The following is a 24114-nucleotide window of genomic DNA, read 5'->3' on the forward strand; positions in this document are numbered from 1 at the left end:
GTGTGAGGGAGAGGGAGTGTGTGTGTGTGAGGGAGAGGGAGTGTGTGTGTGAGGGAGAGGGAGTGTGTGTGTGAGGGAGAGGGAGTGTGTGTGTGAGGGAGAGGGAGTGTGAGGGTGAGGGAGAGGGAGGGTGTGTGTGTGTGTGGGAGAGGGAGGGTGTGTGTGTGTGAGGGATAGGGATGGTGTGTGTGTGTGTGAGGGAGAGGGATGGTGTGTGTGTGTGAGGGAGAGAGGGAGGGTGTGTGTGTGTGAGGGAGAGGGAGTGTGTGTGAGGGAGAGGGAGTGTGTGTGAGGGAGAGGGAGTGTGTGTGAGGGAGAGGGATGGTGTGTGTGTGTGAGGGAGAGGGATGGTGTGTGTGTGTGTGTGAGGGAGAGGGAGTGTGTGAGAGGGAGAAGGAAAGTGTGTCTGTGAGTGAGAGGGAGAGGAAAAGTGTGTGTGTGTGTGGGAGAGGGAGTGTGTGTGTGGGAGAGGGAGTGTGTGTGTGGGAGAGGGAGTGTGTGTGTGGGAGAGGGAGAGTGTGTGTGTGGGAGAGGGAGAGTGTGTGTGTGGGAGAGCGAGAGTGTGTGTGTGGGAGAGGGAGAGAGTGTGTGTGGGAGAGGGAGAGAGTGTGTGTGAGGAGAGGGAAAGTGTGTGTGTGTGGGAGAGGGAGAGTGTGTGTGTGGGAGAGGGAGAGTGTGTGTGTGGGAGAGGGAGAGAGTGTGTGTGGGAGAGGGAGAGAGTGTGTGTGAGGGAGAGGGAAAGTGTGTGTGTGTGGGAGAGGGAGAGTGTGTGTGTGGGAGAGGGAGAGTGTGTGTGTGGGAGAGGGAAAGTGTGTGTGTGTGAGGGAGAGAGATGGTGTGTGTGTGAGGGAGAGGGAGAGGCAAAGTGTGTGTCTGAGGGAGAAGGAGAGGGAAAGTGTGTGTGAGAGGGAGAAGGAGAGGGAAAGTGTGTATGTGTGTGGGAGAGGGAGAGGGAAAGTGTGTGGGAGAGGGAGAGGGAAAGTGTGTGGGAGAAGGAGAGGGATAGTGTGTGTGTGAGGGAGAGGGAATGTGTGTGTGTGAGGGAGAGGGAGAGGGAAAGTGTGTGTCTGAGGGAGAAGGAGAGGGAAAGTGTGTATGTGTGTGTGAGGGAGAGGGAAAGTGTGAGGGAGAGGGAGAGGGAAAGTGTGTGTCTGAGGGAGAGGGAAAGTGTGTGGGAGAGGGAGAGAGTGTGTGTGTGGGAGGGAGAGGGAGAGAGTGTGTGTGTGTGAGGGAGAGAGTGTGTGTGTGTGTGTGAGGGAGAGTGTGTGTGTGTGTGAGGGAGAGGGAGAGTCTGTGTGTGTGAGGGAAAGGGAGAGTGTGTGTGTGAGGGAGAGGGAGAGTGTGTGTGTGTGTGAGGGAGAGGGATGGTGCGTGTGTGTGTGAGGGAGAGGATGGTGCGTGTGTGTGTGAGGGAGAGGGAGTGTGTGTGAGGGAGAGGGAGTGTGTGTGTGAGGGAGAGGGAGTATGTGTGTGTGAGGGAGAGTTAAAGGGAAAGTGTGTGTGTGAGGGAGAGGGAGAGGGAAAGTGTGTGTGTGAGGGAGAGGGAGAGTGTGTGTGTGTGTGAGGGAGAGGGAGAGTGTGTTTGTGTGTGAGGGAGAGGGATAGTGTGTGTATGTGAGGGAGAGGGAGAGTGTGTGTGTGTGAGGGAGAGGGAGAGTGTGTGTGTGAGGGAGAGGGAGAGTGTGAGGGAGAGGGAGAGGGAGAATGTGTGTGTGAGGGAGAGGGAGAATGTGTGTGTGAGGGAGAGGGAGACAGTGTGGGAGAGGGAGTGTGTGTGTCTGAGGGAGAGGGAGAGTGTGTGTGTGAGGGAGAGGCAGAGGGAAAGTGTGTGTGTGAGGGAGAGGAAAAGTGTGGGTGTGAGGGAGAGTGTGTGTGTGAGGGAGGGGGAGGGACAGAGTGTGTGTGTGAGGGAGAGGGAGAGTGTGTGTGTGAGGGAGAGGGAGAGTGTGTGTGTCTGAGGGAGAGGGAGAGTGTGTGTGTGAGGGAGAGGCAGAGGGAAAGTGTGTGTGTGAGGGAGAGGAAAAGTGTGGGTGTGAGGGAGAGTGTGTGTGTGAGGGAGGGGGAGGGACAGAGTGTGTGTGTGAGGGAGGGGGAGGGACAGAGTGTGTGTGTGAGGGAGAGGGAGAGTGTGTGTGTGAGGGAGAGGGAGAGAGTGTGTGAGGGAGAGGGAGAGAGTGTGTGAGGGAGAGGGAGATTGTGTGTGTGTGTGAGGGAGAGGGATAGTGTGTGTGTGAGGGAGAGGGAGAGTGTGTGTGTGTGGGAGAGGGAGAGTGTGTGTGTGTGTGTGAGGGAGAGGGATTGTGTGTGTGTGTGAGGGAGAGGGATAGTGTGTGTGTGAGGGAGAGGGATAGTGTGTGTGTGAGGGAGAGGGAGAGTGTGTGTGTGTGTGTGTGAGGGAGAGGGATTGTCTGTGTGTGTGAGGGAGAGGGATAGTGTGTGTGTGAGGGAGAGGGATAGTGTGTGTGTGAGGGAGAGGGAGAGTGTGTGTGTGTGTGTGAGGGAGAGGGATTGTGTGTGTGTGTGAGGGAGAGGGATAGTGTGTGTGTGAGGGAGAGGGAGAGTGTGTGTGTGAGGGAGGGGAAGAGTGTGTGTGTGAGGGAGAGGGAGAGTGTGTATGTGTGAGCGAGGGAGAGGAGAGTGTGTGTGAGGGAGAGGGATGGTGTGTGTGTGTGAGGGAGAGGGAAAGTGTGTGTGTGAGGGAGAGGGAGAGTGTGTGTGTGTGTGTGAGGGAGAGGGATTGTGTGTGTGTGTGAGGGAGAGGGATAGTGTGTGTGTGAGGGAGAGGGAGAGTGTGTATGTGTGAGCGAGGGAGAGGAGTGTGTGTGTGAGGAAGAGGGAGAGTGTGTGTGTGTGCGCGCGATGGAGAGGGAAAGTGTGTGTGAGGGGGAGTGGGACTGTGTGTGTGTGAGAGGGAGGGGGAGATGGAGTGTGTGTGAGAGGGAGTGGGTGAAGGAGTGTGTGTGTGAGAGGGAGAGTGAGAGAGAATGTGTGTGTGAGGGCGAGGAGGAGAGAATGTGTGTGTGAGGGAGAGGAGCAGAGAATGTGTGTGTATGAGGGAGAGGGGGAGAGAGAATGTGTGTGTGTGAGGGAGAGGGGGAGAGAAAATGTGTGTGTGAGGGAGAGGGGGAGAGAGAATGTGTGTGTATGAGGGAAATGGGGAGAGAGTGTGTGTGTGAGGGAGAGGGGGAGAGAGAGATTGTGTGTGTGTGTGTGTGTGTGGGAGAGGGGGAGAGAGAGTGTGTGTGTGAGGGAGATGGGGAGAGAGAGTGTGTGTGTGAGGGAGATGGGGAGAGAGAGTGTGTGTGTGAGGGAGATGGGGAGAGAGAGTGTGTGTGTGAGGGAGATGGGGAGAGAGAGTGTGTGTGAGGGAGATGGGGTGAGAGAGTGTGTGTGTGAGGGAGATGGGGAGAGAGAGTGTGTGTGTGAGGGAGATTGGGGAGAGAGAGTGTGTGTGTGTGAGGGAGATGGGGAGAGAGAGTGTGTGTGTGAGGGAGATGGGGAGAGAGAGTGTGTGTGTGAGGGAGATGGGGAGAGAGAGTGTGTGTGTGAGGGAGATGGGGAGAGAGAGTGTGTGTGTGAGGGAGATGGGGAGAGAGAGTGTGTGTGTGAGGGAGATGGGGAGAGAGAGTGTGTGTGTGAGGGAGATGGGGAGAGAGAGTGTGTGTGTGAGGGAGATGGGGAGAGAGAGTGTGTGTGTGAGGGAGATGGGGAGAGAGAGTGTGTGTGTGAGGGAGATGGGGAGAGAGAGTGTGTGTGTGAGGGAGATGGGGAGAGAGAGTGTGTGTGTGAGGGAGATGGGGAGAGAGAGTGTGTGTGTGAGGGAGATGGGGAGAGAGAGTGTGTGTGAGGGAGATGGGAGAGAGAGTGTGTGTGAGGGAGATGGGGAGAGAGAGAGTGTGTGTGAGGGAGATGGGAGAGAGAGTGTGTGTGAGGGAGATGGGGAGAGAGAGAGTGTGTGTGAGGGAGATGGGGAGAGAGAGTGTGTGTGTGAGGGAGATGGGGAGAGAGAGTGTGTGTGTGGGAGGGGGAGAAAGAGTGTGTGTGTGTGTGAGGGAGAGGGGGAGAGAGAACGTGTGTGTGGGGGGGGAGAGGGGGAGAGAGAGTGTGTGTGAGGGAGAGGGGGAGAGAGAGTGTGTGTGTGGGAGGGGGAGAAAGAGTGTGTGTGTGAGGGAGAGGGGGAGAGAGAACGTGTGTGTGGTGGGGGAGAGGGGGAGAGAGTGTGTGTGTGAGGGAGAGGGGGAGAGCGTGTGTGTGTATGAGGGAGAGGGGGAGAGATTGTGTGTGTGTGTGTGAGGGAGAGGTGGAGAGAGAGTGTGTGTGAGGGAGAGGGAGTGTGTGTGTGAGGGAGAGGGAGTGTGTGTGTGAGGGAGAGGGAGTGTGTGTGAGGGAGAGGGTGTGTGAGGGTGAGGGAGAGGGAGGGTGTGTGTGTGTGTGGGAGAGGGAGGGTGTGTGTGTGTGAGGGATAGGGATGGTGTGTGTGTGTGTGTGAGGGAGAGGGATGGTGTGTGTGTGAGGGAGAGGGAGGGTGTGTGTGTGTGAGGGAGAGGGAGTGTGTGTGAGGGAGAGGGAGTGTGTGTGAGGGAGAGGGAGTGTGTGTGAGGGAGAGGGATGGTGTGTGTGTGTGTGTGAGGAGAGGGAGTGTGTGAGAGGGAGAAGGAAAGTGTGTCTGTGAGTGAGAGGGAGAGGAAAAGTGTGTGTGTGTGTGGGAGAGGGAGTGTGTGTGTGGGAGAGGGAGTGTGTGTGTGGGAGAGGGAGTGTGTGTGTGGGAGAGGGAGAGTGTGTGTGTGGGAGAGCGAGAGTGTGTGTGTGGGAGAGGGAGAGAGTGTGTGTGGGAGAGGGAGAGAGTGTGTGTGAGGGAGAGGGAAAGTGTGTGTGTGTGGGAGAGGGAGAGTGTGTGTGTGGGAGAGGGAGAGTGTGTGTGTGGGAGAGGGAAAGTGTGTGTGTGTGAGGGAGAGAGATGGTGTGTGTGTGAGGGAGAGGGAGAGGCAAAGTGTGTGTCTGAGGGAGAAGGAGAGGGAAAGTGTGTGTGAGAGGGAGAAGGAGAGGGAAAGTGTGTATGTGTGTGGGAGAGGGAGAGGGAAAGTGTGTGGGAGAGGGAGAGGGAAAGTGTGTGGGAGAAGGAGAGGGATAGTGTGTGTGTGAGGGAGAGGGAATGTGTGTGTGTGAGGGAGAGGGAGAGGGAAAGTGTGTGTCTGAGGGAGAAGGAGAGGGAAAGTGTGTATGTGTGTGTGAGGGAGAGGGAAAGTGTGAGGGAGAGGGAGAGGGAAAGTGTGTGTCTGAGGGAGAGGGAAAGTGTGTGGGAGAGGGAGAGAGTGTGTGTGTGTGAGGGAGAGGGAGAGTGTGTGTGTGTGTGAGGGAGAGGGAGAGTGTGTGTGTGTGAGGGAGAGTGTGTGTGTGTGTGAGGGAGAGGGAGAGTCTGTGTGTGTGAGGGAAAGGGAGAGTGTGTGTGTGAGGGAGAGGGAGAGTGTGTGTGTGTGTGTGTGAGGGAGAGGGATGGTGCGTGTGTGTGTGAGGGAGAGGATGGTGCGTGTGTGTGTGAGGGAGAGGGAGTGTGTGTGAGGGAGAGGGAGTGTGTGTGTGAGGGAGAGGGAGTATGTGTGTGTGAGGGAGAGTTAAAGGGAAAGTGTGTGTGTGAGGGAGAGGGAGAGGGAAAGTGTGTGTGTGAGGGAGAGGGAGAGTGTGTGTGTGGGAGGGAGAGGGAGAGAGTGTGTGTGTGTGAGGGAGAGAGTGTGTGTGTGTGAGGGAGAGGGTGTGTGTGTGTGAGGGAGAGGGTGTGTGTGTGTGAGGGTGAGGGTGTATGTGTGTGAAGGTGAGGGTGAGGGAGTGTGTGTGAGGGAGAGGGAGTGTGTGTGTGTGTGTGTGAGGGATAGGGATGGTGCGTATGTGTGTGGGAGAGGGAGAGTGTGTGTATGAGAGGGAGAGGGATGCTGTGTGTGTGTGAGGGAGAGGGATGGTGTGTGTGTGTGAGGGAGAGGGATGGTGTGTGTGAGGGAGAGGGATGGTGTGTGTGTGAGAGGGAGAGGGATGGTGTGTGTGTGTGTGTGTGAGGGAGAGGGATGGTGTGTGTGAGGGAGAGGGATGGTGTGTGTGTGTGTGTGTGAGGGAGAGGGATGGTGTGTGTGTGTGTGAGGGAGAGGGATGGTGTGTGTGTGTGTGAGGGAGAGGGATGGTGTGTGTGTGTGAGGGAGAGGGATGGTGTGTGTGTGAGGGAGAGGGATGGTGTGTGTGTGAGGGAGAGGGAGAGGGATGGTGTGTGTGTGTGTGTGTGTGAGGGAGAGGGATGGTGTGTGAGGGAGAGAGAAAGTGTGTGTGTGAGTGAGAGGGAGAGGAAAAGTGTGTGTGTGTGTGAGGGAGAGTGTGTGTGTGTGAGGGAGAGTGTGTGTGTGTGTGTGGGAGAGGGAGAGTGTGTGTGTGGGAGAGGGAGAGTGTGTGTGAGGGAGAGGGAAAGTGTGTGTCTGAGGGAGGAGAGGGAAAGTGTGTGTGTGAGGGAGAAAGAGAGGGAAAGTGTGTATGTGTGTGTGAGGGAGAGGGAGAGGGAAAGTGTGTGGGAGAGGAAAAGTGTGTGTGTGTGAGGGAGAGGGAAAGTGTGTGTGTGAGGGAGAGGGAGTGTGTGTGTGTGAGGGAGAGGGAGAGGGAAAGTGTGTGTGTGAGGGAGAGGGAGCGGAAAAGTGTGTGTGTGAGGGAGAGAGAGTGTGTGTGTGAGGGAGAGGGATGGTGCATGTGTGTGTGAGGGAGAGAGTGTGTGTGTGTGAGGGAGAGGGTGTGTGTGTGTGAGGGAGAGGGTGTGTGTGTGTGAGGGAGAGAGTGTGTGTGTGTGAGGGAGAGGGTGTGTGTGTGTGAGGGAGAGGGTGTGTGTGTGTGAGGGAGAGGGTGTGTGTGTGTGAGGGTGAGCGTGTATGTGTGTGAAGGTGAGGGTGAAGGAGTGTGTGTGAGGGTGAGGGAGAGGGAGTGTGTGTGTGTGTGTGAGGGATAGGGATGGTGCGTATGTGTGTGGGAGAGGGAGAGTGTGTGTATGAGAGGGAGAGTGTGTGTGTGTGAGGGAGAGTGTGTGTGTGTGAGGGAGAGGGATGGTGTGTGTGTGAGGGAGAGGGATGGTGTGTGTGTGAGGGAGAGGGATGGTGTGTGTGTGTGAGGGAGAGGGATGGTGTGTGTGTGTGAGGGAGAGGGATGGTGTGTGTGTGAGGGAGAGGGATGGTGTGTGTGTGTGAGGGAGAGGGATGGTGTGTGTGTGTGTGAGGGAGAGGGATGGTGTGTGTGTGTGTGTGTGAGGGAGAGGGATGGTGTGTGAGGGAGAGGGAAAGTGTGTGTGTGAGTGAGGGAGAGTGTGTGTGTGTGAGGGAGAGGGAGAGGAAAAGTGTGTGTGTGTGTGAGGGAGAGTGTGTGTGTGTGAGGGAGAGTGTGTGTGTGTGTGCGTGTGGGAGAGGGAGAGTGTGTGTGTGGGAGAGGGAGAGTGTGTGTGTGGGAGAGGGTGTGTGTGTGTGAGGGAGAGGGTGTGTGTGTGTGAGGGTGAGCGTGTATGTGTGTGAAGGTGAGGGTGAAGGAGTGTGTGTGAGGGTGAGGGAGAGGGAGTGTGTGTGTGTGTGTGAGGGATAGGGATGGTGCGTATGTGTGTGGGAGAGGGAGAGTGTGTGTATGAGAGGGAGAGTGTGTGTGTGTGAGGGAGAGTGTGTGTGTGTGAGGGAGAGTGTGTGTGAGGGAGAGGGATGGTGTGTGTGTGAGAGGGAGAGGGATGGTGTGTGTGTGAGGGAGAGGGATGGTGTGTGTGTGAGGGAGAGGGATGGTGTGTGTGTGTGAGGGAGAGGGATGGTGTGTGTGTGTGTGTGAGGGAGAGGGATGGTGTGTGTGTGAGGGAGAGGGATGGTGTGTGTGTGTGAGGGAGAGGGATGGTGTGTGTGTGTGTGTGTGAGGGAGAGGGATGGTGTGTGAGGGAGAGGGAAAGTGTGTGTGTGAGTGAGAGGGAGAGGAAAAGTGTGTGTGTGTGTGAGGGAGAGTGTGTGTGTGTGAGGGAGAGGGAGAGGAAAAGTGTGTGTGTGTGTGAGGGAGAGTGTGTGTGTGTGAGGGAGAGTGTGTGTGTGTGTGCGTGTGGGAGAGGGAGAGTGTGTGTGTGGGAGAGGGAGAGTGTGTGTGTGGGAGAGGGAGAGTGTGTGTGAGGGAGAGGGAAAGTATGTGTCTGAGGGAGAAGGAGAGGGAAAGTGTGAGTGTGAGGGAGAAGGAGAGGGAAAGTGTGTATGTGTGTGAGAGGGAGAGGGAAAGTGTGTGGGAGAGGGAAAGTGTGTGTGTGTGAGGGAGAGGGAAAGTGTGTGTGTGAGGGAGAGGGAATGTGTGTGTGTGAGGGAGAGGGAGAGGGAAAGTGTGTGTCTGAGGGAGAAGGAGAGGGAAAGTGTGTGTGTGAGGGAGAAGGAGAGGGAAAGTGTGTATGTGTGTGTGAGGGAGAGGGAGAGGGAAAGTGTGTGGGAGAGGGAGAGTGTGTGTGGGAGAGGGAGAGTGTGTGTGTGGGAGAGGGAGAGTGTGTGTGTGTGGGAGAGGGAGAGTGTGTGTGTGTGGGAGAGGGAGAGTGTGTGTGTGTGTGAGGGAGAGGGAGAGTGTGTGTGTGTGTGTGTGAGGGAGAGGTAGAGTGTGTGTGTGTGTGAGGGAGAGGGATGGTGCGTGTGTGTGTGAGGGAGAGGGAGTGTGTGTGTGTGTGAGGGAGAGGGAGTGTGTGTGTGAGGGTGAGGGAAAGGGAAAGTGTGTGTGTGAGGGAGAGTGTGTGTGTGTGGGAGGGAGAGGGATGGTACGTGTGTGTGTGAGGGAGAGGGAGTGTGTGTGTGTGAGGGAGAGGGAGTGTGTGTGTGTGAGGGAGAGGGAGAGGGAAAGTGTGTGTGTGAGGGAGAGGGAAAGTGTGAGGGAGAGGGAGCGGAAAAGTGTGTGTGTGAGGGAGAGCGAGAGTGTGTGTGTGAGGGAGAGGGAGCGGAAAAGTGTGTGTGTGAGGGAGAGCGAGAGTGTGTGTGCGTGAGGGAGAGGGATGGTGCGTGTGAGGGAGAGGGAGTGTGTGTGTGAGGGAGAGGGAAAGTGTGTGTGTGAGGGAGAGGGAAAGTGTATGTGTGAGGGAGAGGGATGGTGCGTGTGAGGGAGAGGGAGTGTGTGTGTGTGAGGGAGAGGGAGAGGGAAAGTGTGTGTGAGGGAGAGGGAAAGTGTGTGTGAGGGAGAGGGAGCGGAAAAGTGTGTGTGTGTGGGAGAGGGAGTGTGTGTGTGTGTGGGAGAGGGAGTGTGTGTGTGTGGGAGAGGGAGTGTGTGTGTGTGTGGGAGTGTGTGTGTGTGGGAGAGGGAGTGTGTGTGTGTGTGTGTGGGAGAGGGAGTGTGTGTGTGTTTGTGGGAGAGGGAGTGTGTGTGTGTGGGAGAGGGAGAGTGTGTGTGTGTGTGTGTGTGGGAGAGGGAGTGTGTGTGTGGGAGAGCGAGAGTGTGTGGGAGAGGGAGAGTGTGTGGGAGAGGGAGAGTGTGTGTGTGGGAGAGGGAGAGTGTGTGTGTGAGGGAGAGGGAGAGTGTGTGTGTGAGGGAGAGGGAGTGTGTGTGTGTGTGGGAGAGGGAGAGTGTGTGTGTGGGAGAGGGAGAGTGTGTGTGTGAGGGAGAGGGAGAGGGAAAGTGTGTGGGAGAGGGAGAGGGAAAGTGTGTGGGAGAAGGAGAGGGATAGTGTGTGTGTGAGGGAGAGGGAATGTGTGTGTGTGAGGGAGAGGGAGAGGGAAAGTGTGTGTCTGAGGGAGAAGGAGAGGGAAAGTGTGTATGTGTGTGTGAGGGAGAGGGAAAGTGTGAGGGAGAGGGAGAGGGAAAGTGTGTGTCTGAGGGAGAGGGAAAGTGTGTGGGAGAGGGAGAGAGTGTGTGTGTGTGAGGGAGAGGGAGAGTGTGTGTGTGTGTGAGGGAGAGGGAGAGTGTGTGTGTGTGAGGGAGAGTGTGTGTGTGTGTGAGGGAGAGGGAGAGTCTGTGTGTGTGAGGGAAAGGGAGAGTGTGTGTGTGAGGGAGAGGGAGAGTGTGTGTGTGTGTGAGGGAGAGGGATGGTGCGTGTGTGTGTGAGGGAGAGGATGGTGCGTGTGTGTGTGAGGGAGAGGGAGTGTGTGTGAGGGAGAGGGAGTGTGTGTGTGAGGGAGAGGGAGTATGTGTGTGTGAGGGAGAGTTAAAGGGAAAGTGTGTGTGTGAGGGAGAGGGAGAGGGAAAGTGTGTGTGTGAGGGAGAGGGAGAGTGTGTGTGTGGGAGGGAGAGGGAGAGAGTGTGTGTGTGTGAGGGAGAGAGTGTGTGTGTGTGAGGGAGAGGGTGTGTGTGTGTGAGGGAGAGGGTGTGTGTGTGTGAGGGTGAGGGTGTATGTGTGTGAAGGTGAGGGTGAGGGAGTGTGTGTGAGGGAGAGGGAGTGTGTGTGTGTGTGTGTGTGAGGGATAGGGATGGTGCGTATGTGTGTGGGAGAGGGAGAGTGTGTGTATGAGAGGGAGAGGGATGGTGTGTGTGTGTGAGGGAGAGGGATGGTGTGTGTGTGTGAGGGAGAGGGATGGTGTGTGTGAGGGAGAGGGATGGTGTGTGTGTGAGAGGGAGAGGGATGGTGTGTGTGTGTGTGTGAGGGAGAGGGATGGTGTGTGTGAGGGAGAGGGATGGTGTGTGTGTGTGTGTGTGTGTGAGGGAGAGGGATGGTGTGTGTGTGTGTGAGGGAGAGGGATGGTGTGTGTGTGTGTGAGGGAGAGGGATGGTGTGTGTGTGTGAGGGAGAGGGATGGTGTGTGTGTGAGGGAGAGGGATGGTGTGTGTGTGAGGGAGAGGGAGAGGGAGAGGGATGGTGTGTGTGTGTGTGTGTGTGAGGGAGAGGGATGGTGTGTGAGGGAGAGAGAAAGTGTGTGTGTGAGTGAGAGGGAGAGGAAAAGTGTGTGTGTGTGTGAGGGAGAGTGTGTGTGTGTGAGGGAGAGTGTGTGTGTGTGTGTGGGAGAGGGAGAGTGTGTGTGTGGGAGAGGGAGAGTGTGTGTGAGGGAGAGGGAAAGTGTGTGTCTGAGGGAGAAGGAGAGGGAAAGTGTGTGTGTGAGGGAGAAAGAGAGGGAAAGTGTGTATGTGTGTGTGAGGGAGAGGGAGAGGGAAAGTGTGTGGGAGAGGAAAGGTGTGTGTGTGTGAGGGAGAGGGAAAGTGTGTGTGTGAGGGAGAGGGAGTGTGTGTGTGTGAGGGAGAGGGAGAGGGAAAGTGTGTGTGTGAGGGAGAGGGAGCGGAAAAGTGTGTGTGTGAGGGAGAGAGAGAGTGTGTGTGAGGGAGAGGGATGGTGCATGTGTGTGTGAGGGAGAGAGTGTGTGTGTGTGAGGGAGAGGGTGTGTGTGTGTGAGGGAGAGGGTGTGTGTGTGTGAGGGAGAGAGTGTGTGTGTGTGAGGGAGAGGGTGTGTGTGTGTGAGGGAGAGGGTGTGTGTGTGTGAGGGAGAGGGTGTGTGTGTGTGAGGGTGAGCGTGTATGTGTGTGAAGGTGAGGGTGAAGGAGTGTGTGTGAGGGTGAGGGAGAGGGAGTGTGTGTGTGTGTGTGAGGGATAGGGATGGTGCGTATGTGTGTGGGAGAGGGAGAGTGTGTGTATGAGAGGGAGAGTGTGTGTGTGTGAGGGAGAGTGTGTGTGTGTGAGGGAGAGGGATGGTGTGTGTGTGAGGGAGAGGGATGGTGTGTGTGTGAGGGAGAGGGATGGTGTGTGTGTGTGAGGGAGAGGGATGGTGTGTGTGTGTGAGGGAGAGGGATGGTGTGTGTGTGTGTGTGTGAGGGAGAGGGATGGTGTGTGAGGGAGAGGGAAAGTGTGTGTGTGAGTGAGAGGGAGAGGAAAAGTGTGTGTGTGTGTGAGGGAGAGTGTGTGTGTGTGAGGGAGAGGGAGAGGAAAAGTGTGTGTGTGTGTGAGGGAGAGTGTGTGTGTGTGAGGGAGAGTGTGTGTGTGTGTGCGTGTGGGAGAGGGAGAGTGTGTGTGTGGGAGAGGGAGAGTGTGTGTGTGGGAGAGGGTGTGTGTGTGTGTGAGGGAGAGGGTGTGTGTGTGTGAGGGTGAGCGTGTATGTGTGTGAAGGTGAGGGTGAAGGAGTGTGTGTGAGGGTGAGGGAGAGGGAGTGTGTGTGTGTGTGTGAGGGATAGGGATGGTGCGTATGTGTGTGGGAGAGGGAGAGTGTGTGTATGAGAGGGAGAGTGTGTGTGTGTGAGGGAGAGTGTGTGTGTGTGAGGGAGAGTGTGTGTGTGTGAGGGAGAGTGTGTGTGTGTGAGGGAGAGGGATGGTGTGTGTGTGAGAGGGAGAGGGATGGTGTGTGTGTGAGGGAGAGGGATGGTGTGTGTGTGAGGGAGAGGGATGGTGTGTGTGTGTGAGGGAGAGGGATGGTGTGTGTGTGTGTGTGAGGGAGAGGGATGGTGTATGTGTGAGGGAGAGGGATGGTGTGTGTGTGTGAGGGAGAGGGATGGTGTGTGTGTGTGAGGGAGAGGGATGGTGTGTGTGTGTGTGTGTGAGGGAGAGGGATGGTGTGTGAGGGAGAGGGAAAATGTGTGTGTGAGTGAGAGGGAGAGGAAAAGTGTGTGTGTGTGTGAGGGAGAGTGTGTGTGTGTGAGGGAGAGGGAGAGGAAAAGTGTGTGTGTGTGTGAGGGAGAGTGTGTGTGTGTGAGGGAGAGTGTGTGTGTGTGTGCGTGTGGGAGAGGGAGAGTGTGTGTGTGGGAGAGGGAGAGTGTGTGTGTGGGAGAGGGAGAGTGTGTGTGAGGGAGAGGGAAAGTATGTGTCTGAGGGAGAAGGAGAGGGAAAGTGTGAGTGTGAGGGAGAAGGAGAGGGAAAGTGTGTATGTGTGTGAGAGGGAGAGGGAAAGTGTGTGGGAGAGGGAAAGTGTGTGTGTGTGAGGGAGAGGGAAAGTGTGTGTGTGAGGGAGAGGGAATGTGTGTGTCTGAGGGAGAAGGAGAGGGAAAGTGTGTGTGTGAGGGAGAAGGAGAGGGAAAGTGTGTATGTGTTGTGAGGGAGAGGGAGAGGGAAAGTGTGTGGGAGAGGGAGAGTGTGTGTGGGAGAGGGAGAGTGTGTGTGTGGGAGAGGGAGAGTGTGTGTGTGTGGGAGAGGGAGAGTGTGTGTGTGTGGGAGAGGGAGAGTGTGTGTGTGTGTGAGGGAGAGGGAGAGTGTGTGTGTGTGTGTGTGTGTGAGGGAGAGGTAGAGTGTGTGTGTGTGTGAGGGAGAGGGATGGTGCGTGTGTGTGTGAGGGAGAGGGAGTGTGTGTGTGTGAGGGAGAGGGAGTGTGTGTGTGAGGGTGAGGGAAAGGGAAAGTGTGTGTGTGAGGGAGAGTGTGTGTGTGTGGGAGGGAGAGGGATGGTACGTGTGTGTGTGAGGGAGAGGGAGTGTGTGTGTGTGAGGGAGAGGGAGTGTGTGTGTGTGAGGGAGAGGGAGAGGGAAAGTGTGTGTGTGAGGGAGAGGGAAAGTGTGAGGGAGAGGGAGCGGAAAAGTGTGTGTGTGAGGGAGAGCGAGAGTGTGTGTGTGAGGGAGAGGGAGCGGAAAAGTGTGTGTGTGAGGGAGAGCGAGAGTGTGTGTGCGTGAGGGAGAGGGATGGTGCGTGTGAGGGAGAGGGAGTGTGTGTGTGAGGGAGAGGGAAAGTGTGTGTGTGAGGGAGAGGGAAAGTGTATGTGTGAGGGAGAGGGATGGTGCGTGTGAGGGAGAGGGAGTGTGTGTGTGTGAGGGAGAGGGAGAGGGAAAGTGTGTGTGAGGGAGAGGGAAAGTGTGTGTGAGGGAGAGGGAGCGGAAAAGTGTGTGTGTGTGGGAGAGGGAGTGTGTGTGTGTGTGGGAGAGGGAGTGTGTGTGTGTGGGAGAGGGAGTGTGTGTGTGTGTGGGAGTGTGTGTGTGTGGGAGAGGGAGTGTGTGTGTGTGTGTGTGGGAGAGGGAGTGTGTGTGTGTTTGTGGGAGAGGGAGTGTGTGTGTGTGGGAGAGGGAGAGTGTGTGTGTGTGTGTGTGTGGGAGAGGGAGTGTGTGTGTGGGAGAGCGAGAGTGTGTGGGAGAGGGAGAGTGTGTGGGAGAGGGAGAGTGTGTGTGTGGGAGAGGGAGAGTGTGTGTGTGAGGGAGAGGGAGAGTGTGTGTGTGAGGGAGAGGGAGTGTGTGTGTGTGTGGGAGAGGGAGAGTGTGTGTGTGGGAGAGGGAGAGTGTGTGTGTGTGTGTGTGTATGAGGGAGAGGGAAACTTTGTGTGAGATGGAGAGGGAATGTGTGTGTATGTGTATGAGGGAGAGAGTGTCTGTGAGGGAGAGGGAATGTGTGTGTGTGTTTGTGTGAGAGGGAGAGGGAGAGTCTGTGTGTGTGTGTTTGTGTGAGAGGGAGAGGGAGAGTCTGTGTGTGTGTGACGGTGAGGGATAGAGTGTGTGTGTGTGTGAGAGAGAGGGAAAGTGTGAGAGCGAGGGAGAGAGGGAAAGTGTATGTGTGAGTGTGAGAGGGAGAGGGAAACTGTTTTTGTCTGTGCGTGTGTGCTTGAGGGAGAGGGTTAGTATGTGTGAATGAGAGGGAGTGGGAAAGTGTGTGTGTGTGAGAGAGAGAGGGAGAAGGAAATTGTGTGTGTGAGGGAGAGGGAAAGTGTGTGCGTGTGTGTGCTCGCGCGAGGGAGAGGAAGAGAGTGTGCGCATGTGAGATTGTGCATGCTTGATAGAATGTGTGCGTAATTGTGATGGTGTATATGCTTGTGACCATGTGTGTTTGAGAGAGTGTGTGTAGACAGTGGGTCTGTCTGTGTGTGTGTGTGTGTGTGTGTGTGAGTGAGTAATGTGATAAGGTCACCTGTAGTGTGACATGAATCAAAGATCCAGGCTGAGGCCGTCCTCGTGGGTACCGAACTTGGCTATCAGCCTCTGCTTGGCGACTCTGTTGCGTTTCTCAAAGTCCACCTCAAGTTTTAAAAAGTTTTTGTACATAATTCAGTTTATTTTGTTTTTGTAAAATGAATAAAATTTAGCGAGTTTAAATTTTTCACATAATCAAGAATTATGATTTTCTACTTTAAACTAATTTATTGCTTTAAGAGTGCTAATCAAGCATTATTCATTAAGCAATCACCAACTTGATGTTCTTTATAATCACCAAGTCCCAGAGTTATCTATATCATCAAAATGGATTCTATAGAAAATGTGTTGCTTGTTGAACATAATTTAATTATTTTATTCCTTTAGGTTTGTTCCCTGCTTTACTCCTTATCCTTGATACTTCTGTTAATGAGTCCTGCCTTTCCTCCTCTTTGCACTAATTCAGGTGTTACTGTTTGATTTTACAATTTAGCTGAGGTCTGCTCTCACCACTTTATTGTAGATTTGTAGATTACACTGCTAGTATTACTATTTCAGATCATAATCTTGTTGCTTTACTTCAGATCTCACTGTCACTGCTTTACATAGATACAAACTGTTAAATTGGTAGTCACCTTTGCCTGTCATTGTTCACAACACAGATGTTATGTGTTTCACAATATTTACAACAAATATGGATTAAACTAAAAGAGATGATTAATGGCAAGGTTTTTTTTTCTCAGTTGTACATGTCCTTTATTTTCCTGAAAGCAGTGATGTACAACACTGTTAAATTCTGAAGTCCAAATTCTAACGACATCATGCCTCATGGCGTTTGGTAGACTCCAGTGCCATTGCTCTTTAGCAAAGTGAAGATTCAAATTTGGACAGATACAGACAATACATTAGACACAGGGTATAAAATTGTGCATAAGTGAAATTTAAAGAGGATTTTTTTTTAAGTAGAGTCACTGTCAATGAACAAAATTTTGGAAAAAGTGCTAGAGAAGCATCTCAAATTGTGATCTGCAGTTTTTATGACCAAACATTTAGGGGAAATAAGAAGAGGCTGGTGAAAACTAAGTATGTCCAAGAAGCAGAAATCTGTCTTCAAGGTATACACATTAGTCTGCAGGCAACTGATAAAGCAGTTGACACCTTTTTGATGATGCCTGGTCTGGCATCCTTCAGGGAACTAAAATCAAGTTTTAACTCAACACTGACCATTACAATCTCAATGTTGCAGACTCTGACTCAGAGTCAAAGATGTTATACCTGGACGAGGCTACTGACAATTATGTATACGAAGACCTGCTGAAATGGTTCCTGCTGTTTTGGTGGGCATGGTCAACTATATTCTGCTTCTTGACTTTCCTGACATATCTCTCTTCAAGTGTTGCCACTGAAAGCATGTCATGCTGTGATTTCAGTGTTTCCAAGAAAATACTCAACACAAAAGTTCGTATGTTTTTGTGTAGCTTAATAGAGCCATTAAATCTGTTAATTTCCATAAATTGGATTTCTTCTGCAGGTTTTCATATCCCTTCACAGAATGTGAGAGTCTGTGGCAAGATCAGCATTTATTTACTGTCTCTAATTTCCCTTCAAAATGTGATGCCACACTTTCTTCAATAGAATACAGTGTGCAACTCCATGAACAAATATTTGCTAAGGCAGATACCATAGAAACATTGTAGGAATGTGACACCTTCTTGAAAAGTGAACAAGAACTAAACAAGTAGATGTTTCCAAATGAGAGTTCAAATGAAGGGACAAAAAATATGAGATAGTCACTGGAGGATTCAAAATGAGGCCTCTTCCAGACTACTCTGTCCAGTTCTGGTCACCCCATTATAGGAAGGATATTATTAAGCTGAAGAGTTCAGAAAAGATTTGCCAGAATGTTGCCAGGAATGGAGGGCTTGAGTTATAAGGAGAGGCTGGATAGCATTGGACATTTTTCACTGGAGCATAGGAAGTTGAGGAGTGACCTCATAGAGGTTGATAAAATAATGAGGCATATAGATAAGGTGCATGGCAGGTGGCTTTTCCCTAGGGTGGGTAATTTCAAGTCTTGGGGGAATATTTTTAAGGTGAGAGGCGAAAGATTAAAAAAGAGACACGGGGCAATTCTTTTTACACAAAGTGGAATGAACTTCCAGAGGAAGTGACAGATGTGGGTACAGTTACAATGTTTAAAAAACATTTAGCTAAGTACGTGAAGAAGAAATGTTTGGAGGGATATGGGCCAAGCACAGGCAGATGTGACTAATTTAGTTTGAGATTATGGTCAGCATCGACTGGTTGGACTGAAGAGTCTGTTTTCGTGCTGTATGACTATGAATCTATAAATCTGCTGTGCTCATTTCCTTTGCGATAGTAGCCTCCGTCTGTACTAATTATCTGTCAACTGCAGTATGTTTATCTCTCGGTGTGAGAATGTGGGTGCACAGGTGTGAACATAAAATGATAAAATCGACAGAGCACCTGAACTGCAGCCAGACCTGATTTTGTAAGTTGTCCTCCTTCTACTCATGTAAAGGAAGGGATTCCAGTTTCAAGCCAATTGTGCCAGGATAAGAAGTGGATGCAAAACCGAATGACTTACAACGATTTATGCAAGGCTTGTAGGAACTAAGTGCCAGCAGCAAACAGGAAATGAAGGAAAATGGTTAAAAAAAAGACTAAAGTAGGCATATCTTATCTGTATTGTAATGTTCGTTCCACAATCTACATGCATTTCGGTTACCTTGCCATGTAAATACTAGAATGCCAGAAAAAATTCATATGTTTGAGGTATGTTTTATTACTATGGTTGAATAGGTCTCTGATAAATGGAGAGAGTCCAAATGGACATGTTTCCAGCAGTATGGGTTTCCCAACCGTTATTTGATTCCAGCCACTTTATTACAAACCTGCTTAGGTTGAGTATGATATAGGCTTCAATATTCAGGAAGGAAACAGAAACCTTAGCATATTATGATGTAAACTAATTACTGAGTGTCTTCTGCCTGTGTCATAACTTTGTTATGTTGTTCAATAGGTAACTTTCATTCAAAATCTTGTATTCTGTGTGGAAAGGAGCTACCGCAGGCCAGATTTTGGTATGTGGGAGAGAGGAAGCAAATATAACAATGGCAGCACTGAACTGCATTCAAGGTATATTGTTTCACATCTTAATGAATATTTTTATACCTGCATTTAGTATGTTTATTACATGTATAAATATAATGGGAAATGGAAATGCCTAGTTTTGTCATTATGTGCTACTAAAATATTAAATGCAATAAGGATGATGCACTTTTTTTCTAAACTTAACAAAATTTTATTTCGATTGCATGCTTTTTCCTATTTTAAGATAATGAAAAAATGTAATTTCCAATCTGAAGTAGGCATTTATGTTGAACATTTTTGCAGCATTACTTTCTGTTTCTAACCCTGTGCTAACATTTGGGGAGGTGTAGAGTAACTTTCATGACTGTGTGCAATTAAGTTCAGAATGCCAAAAGCTTCAACAAGTTTTGCTGAGCATTTGATATTTAAAAGACATCAGTTTGTACAATGATGCTGTAAAATTTCTCACAGCACATTAAAAATGCTACCAGAATGTCACGACTATCCGTAATGGCAGTACCACAATAATAAATCATTTTAAGTAAAAGAAGATTTAAAATGACATCAGTTTCCACAAATTTCCTTTTCTTCAATCTCTTTTTCAACTATGATATGCTTTATTTTACATTTAAGCATTTGGACAAATGTGGCAAGTGGTATTCTCCATAGATATGAATCAGGGCCTTTGCAATCTCTTATTAATATTAATGACAGGAATGAAGGAACAGAGTTAAGTGTCTAGGTTTATAGATAACATTGTAAGGATTTACAGTTTGAGGATTGTGTACATTAGATTAGAAGTTATTAAGGAGCATAGGCAGACTATGGCTTGTGAAGTTTATTGTGGGTTAATGTGATGTGATCCACTTTGAGTTTGCGACAAGCAAATCAGTATATTTCTTCAAGGTGAGAGACGAGGAGCTTAAAGCTGGCAGCACAAAATACAAAGTTACTAAATTGGTACAAAAGTATTCAGATCACCAACACTCCACTGAGTTATTACCGTGGAGGTTAGAATGCAAAATTGGGCAAACAATTGGGCAAAAGTGGGCAGCACGGTGGCACAGTGGTTAGCACTGCTGCCTCACAGCGCCAGAGACCCGGGTTCAATTCCTGCCTCAGGCGACTGACTGTGTGGAGTTTGCACGTTCTCCCCGTGTCTGCGTGGGTTTCCTCCGGGTGCTCCGGTTTCCTCCCATAGTCCAAAGATGTGCAGGTTCGGTGAATTGGCCATGCTAAATTGCCCATAGTGTTAGGTAAAGGAGTAAATGTAGGGGAATGGGTGGGCTGCGCTTCGGCGGGTCGGTGTGAACTTGTTGGGCCGAAGGGCCTGTTTCCACACTGTAATGTAATCTAATCTAATACTTTAGATGCACAAGTCTTAGGTCTGGCCTGCTGATTTCAGTTTTCACACCAAGTCTTGGGAAAGGTAGATCATCATGAAAGGAGTGTAACATAGTTTCCCCAAAATTCTAGATGGGCTGAAAGAGTTAAATTTGGGAGGCAACATCCAAGAAATATTATCATTGGACCATTATTCCAGATATCTAGGTAAAATTCTGGGGACCCAAGTTCGAGTCTTGCCATGGTAGATGATGGTATTTGAATTCATTAAAAGTCTGGAATTAAGAGTCTAACGATGACCTTTAACAGTCTAATAATGAATCTATTATCATTTGTTTGAAAATCCATCTGGTTCACTAATGTCCTTTAGGGAGGGAAACAGCCATCCTCACCTGATCTGGCCTACATGTGATTCCAGTCTCTCAGTGGTTGAGGCTTAACTGCCCTTTGGGCAATTGTGACTTATATGTCACTAAAGCAAGGACTATTTTGGAGCACTCAGCGAGGACAGCATGTTCACAGAAATACTCAAAGAATTACAACTATTTTATTGCCAACATTGGTACATGGCAAGATTTGTGCATGCCCTTTACCTTTCACAGAAGTAAGGAAATCATAATAATATTTGAAAGGAAAAGTCAAATGCTGGCTAGCAAGCGAAGTCCACATCCTGTAAATGAGCAAAACAAAATTGTATTATTTTACATTAGTGTTTACTTGAATTTAAAGTGTTGAGTTTATTTAGTTGCGTTATTTTTAATGATCAAGGAATTCAGTGGGTACGTACAGAGAATCTACTTGTTCTGGTGATGGAATACAGAAAAAGAATGCATAATCACAAACAAGAGTCAGTGTTCACAGCGCCAGGGATCCAGGTTTGATTCCAGTCTTGGGTGACTATCTGTGTTTGCATGTTGTCCCCATGCCAGCATGCATTTCCTTCCACAATTCAAAAATGAGTAGATTATGTGGATTGACTACTCTAAATTGTCCAAAGTATCTAGGGAAATGCAGGATGGATGGTTGAGCCATGGTAAATGCAGGGATAGTTTGGGTGAGCTAGATTTGAGTGGGATGCTGTTCAGAAAGTCAATGCAGACCCGATGGGCTGAATGACCTCTTTCTGTGCTGTAGGGATTCCGTGATTCTAAAATATTTGACTTTTCCTTTCAAATGTTACTGTGATTTCTTTACTTCTGTGAAAGGTAAAGGACACGCACAAATCTTGCTATGTATCAATGTTACCAATAAAGCAGTTGTGATTCTTCTGTGAACATGTTGATCTGGCTAAGTGTTTTAAAATAGTACTTGTTGTAGTGACATAAAAGTCACAATAAAAGGTCCAAGCATTGGTGAAAACTAAGAGTTATCCCACATCCTTACTATTCCTGTGCTACTGCAGACTGCAATGATCCTTTAACGTCTGTGTGTTATGCCTGAGTGTCCTCCCTGATAGCATTTCCAACACTACAAATTGAAATGTGGATGTTCCCTCCATTCAGCTCCACTGTAATGATGAATTGACATATGATTTTCATATTGCCCATCTCAAATCTTAAAATTTCTACCCAGACATGTGACATCCTTCCCTCCTAAAGCCTGTAGACACATGACAGATTACATCTTTGCTGATTATAAAAGAGGTACCCAAGATATAGCAGTTGAAATACAGCTTTTCACTAGTTTAAGCTGCTTCACTTCTTTTGCTTCTGAAAACCTTCTCATCTCCTATTGGTGCTATGCATTTATAATTGACATTAGAACTGTGCATGTGAAAATACATTTACAAAACTGCACATTCAATGCAATGATTAAACATCTGTGCCACTATTTATCCTCAGAAGGCTTTTTTTCTTTTCTCTCCCATTGTGTTGAGGTGTTGGCCTAACTTCCACTGTGAAGGTGGTAGAACTGGTGACTTTGAAAACTTTGGCAATTATACACTGGGTGTCTAAGCATAGAGGTGCCGTGCTGCCAAGAGCCTCTCAGATAGGTGCATGCTTACCCTCCTCACTGTTGCTACCAGTGGCAATGGGGTCATGCCAAAGGGGAGATAGAAGGGCTGGGGAACTCTAAATATCCTGAGGAAAAGTTCCTGGGATTCCTATTGATTGCTTCTCCCTGTGGATGCCAGCTAGAACAATCACCCTTTCTGTGCTGGTAGCCAAGCACACTCTTCTGGAGCTCACACAACAGTAAGAACATGGAATACTCTTCCATGTTTCCTTCCAGTCAATCAAGGGCCTCTGGCACAGTCGATTAATGTTCCCTTGTATCTTTCTGCAGGTTGATCATGTCACTTAAGCCCAAAAGTAGGGACATGTCTTCTTCATGATGTTGAATAGGCACCTGGTGTCTAGCAGTCCTCTGAATGTAAGAGGTCTCAGGCATTTCTTCCTCGTGTCAATGATGTGCTCAATAGATTGTGTCATTGAGTTTAATCTAGCTTGAGTATCCACCAAGGTGGTTGTCTCTGTGTCTTGCCAGTGAGTTTCTGAGGTTCAAAAGACATCCTTCTCAGAGATAAATGTGATGATGAAGAGTTCAGCTTGCAGCTTTTTGTGCTGAATCTGTGCTAGGTGCTGCTGGTGCAATAAGAATTAATTGGTGAAGTTGCAGAATAGTTTATGCAGTGTAATGAGATTCCCTGTGTGCATAAAAGATCAGATGATAATATTACTTATTAGGTTCCTGGCCATTCCTGTCTCCCCATTGTCACAGGAACAGTCCTAGTCTTCCCTAGCCAGCTGCAAGTCCTCCTCAAATGGGGTGGGATCTTGATAGCTGCCACCCCTCAGCTGTTTTTGTATATCTTTTGGCCCACGTAACACAAAGCTAAATAAAGACCGAAAGTGCTGGAGAATAATTTATGTAATAATGAGAATAATCTTGCTTAATCTGTAGAGAAAAAAAAGTTAATGTTTCAAATCCAAAATAACTCCTCTTCAGAACTGAAGGGGGTTGGAAAATGCTGGTTTTTATGCTGTAGTTGAAGAAGGATGAGGAACAAGTGGAATAGATGCTGAGAGCCACTGTCACTGACCTATGCTCCACTGACCTCTGCCCAAGCCAAATGGGTTTGAGGGGATGGTCTTCTGGTGCCATTCTCTGGTAAAAGAATGCCATTTCTCACTGTGGCTCCAACCTGCATTTGCAAGGTAAGATCACTAAACATGAGTGCCAGTTTCTTTTTCTTTGTGACATTTCTTAATCATTAGGGAAACCACCACAAGGTCTTTGAATTTTCCAGGAGCATTCCTAGCTTTCAGCAAGTGAAGTGGCAGTCTTTAAATGTAGCACCAGAAGCTTTTGAGTCCCAGAGGTCCTGCCAAGGAAGAGAACTTCTTTCTGATTCACCACATATGATTTGCTAAATTACTGACGCAACACCTTGGTTGCACAGCTAATTAGGTGAGAGACATGTAATTGTAAAGATAACCCACCCCACACATTCCTAAGATGCTCATTGCCATTTTTAAACTTCAAAATGGAAAATCTTGGCCTAAGTTAAAATGAATGCACAGTGTACAGTTAAACAGAGTTGAATAGTAATTTGACCTCATCTTAACCATTACCATCAAGCCAGGGGATCAAACCTAGGCCAATGGAGAGTGCAGGAGGGCAGGCCAGGAACATTTTATTATTGGTAATAGTATACTTCAAAATTCAAATTGAACGTTTGTTGTAAGAGCATGATGTTTAGTAATTTGAAATTTGGTTAATTTGCAAAAAAATCTCCCATCAAAAATACACACAGAAATGCATGCTTCTGAGATGCTTATTGTATTAATTGCATGTACTGAGATTTCAAATATGCCCCTTTCTTTAATAGTTCAGTTGGTATGGCCAAAGCTGCGTTGGAAGCAATCAATGGTTTTAATCTCTTCGGCAATCAGGTATTTTGAATTATATTTATTGCTTGTTTGTTTCCATATCAGAATAGGTAACTGTCAGTAATCCATCAACAACTGTGAAGGAAAAGGCATGCAAAGTCAGTGCATCCCATTCGCAAGCAGCCTAGTGTTTATATAGGATCCTATTTTTGGATTGATTTGTATATAAAGTTAATGACTATAAATTGTGCAACTATGAAAATTAAATTCACAAAAACAAGCAATATTGAGTGGCAATGTTTTATTTAGTTTTTCTGGCTTTTGAAGGTAAAAAAATTGCTTTAAATAATTTGCAAAAAAAAAGGCAATTCAGTTGTTTCAACGCATCAGTAGTGTGGTTTTCAATCTGAAAATTTACAAAATTTTATAGATTTCAAACTGCAATGGTATTTTTTTCCTAAATATAATAATACAAAATTGGTGGGAGCAAATCTTTGGGAATCCAGAACTAAGTTCAAAATTCATGTCCATGCAAGAACGAAACAATAGTTTGCAATTGGGTGGCTAAATATGCCTGCACACCAGACAGTAAAATGGTATTAAAGGGTTCTTCATTATTCAAAGATTCACCAAACATAAAACTTTATTGAGGAGACAACACATTCAGGAAAAGGTAGAGCTCCTTAAAAACCCAAATTCTTAACTGATCATGTATTGTAGATCTTTATCATACTACTTCCTTTAACCTGATTCAGACTTACAGAAATCCATCACCAATAACTTGTGTTTTTGTGCTAATATTTGTTTACCCATATAGTATTCTTAGCAAATTTGTAAGGGGCTGAACATGTTCAAGCAGGAAGGATGTTTCTCCTGGCTGTCAGGTCCCATAAGCAGGGGACACAATATCAAATTAAGTAGTAACATTTGGTCTGAGATGTGGCTGAATTTCTTCATACAGATGATGGTGAATCTTTGGAGTTTTGTACCTCAATTGCTCTGGTGACTCAGTCATCAAGTATATTCAGGATAGAGATCATTGGATTTCTAGATTTAAAGATAACAAGGGATATAGAGATAGTTCTGGAAA

The 24114-nt window shown here is 49.2% G+C and overlaps 1 protein-coding gene across 3 annotated transcripts in view; it reads left to right on the plus strand.

The window, feature by feature from the left end:
* Nucleotides 1-24114, plus strand: part of phkb (phosphorylase kinase, beta) — a 349249-nt gene that overhangs the window by 148073 nt on the left and 177062 nt on the right. For all 3 annotated transcript variants that reach the window (XM_087995880.1, XM_043706918.2, XM_087995881.1), the window contains 2 exons: nucleotides 17777-17892; nucleotides 23024-23087. In XM_087995880.1, the coding sequence (XP_087852006.1) occupies nucleotides 17777-17892; nucleotides 23024-23087 (180 nt within the window). The remainder of the gene's footprint in view (nucleotides 1-17776; nucleotides 17893-23023; nucleotides 23088-24114) is intronic.

The sequence above is a fragment of the Chiloscyllium plagiosum genome, unplaced genomic scaffold, assembly GCF_037043375.1.
Source record: "Chiloscyllium plagiosum isolate Xiang-an unplaced genomic scaffold, Cpla_swu_hap1 HiC_scaffold_17, whole genome shotgun sequence".
NCBI lineage: Eukaryota > Metazoa > Chordata > Chondrichthyes > Orectolobiformes > Hemiscylliidae > Chiloscyllium > Chiloscyllium plagiosum.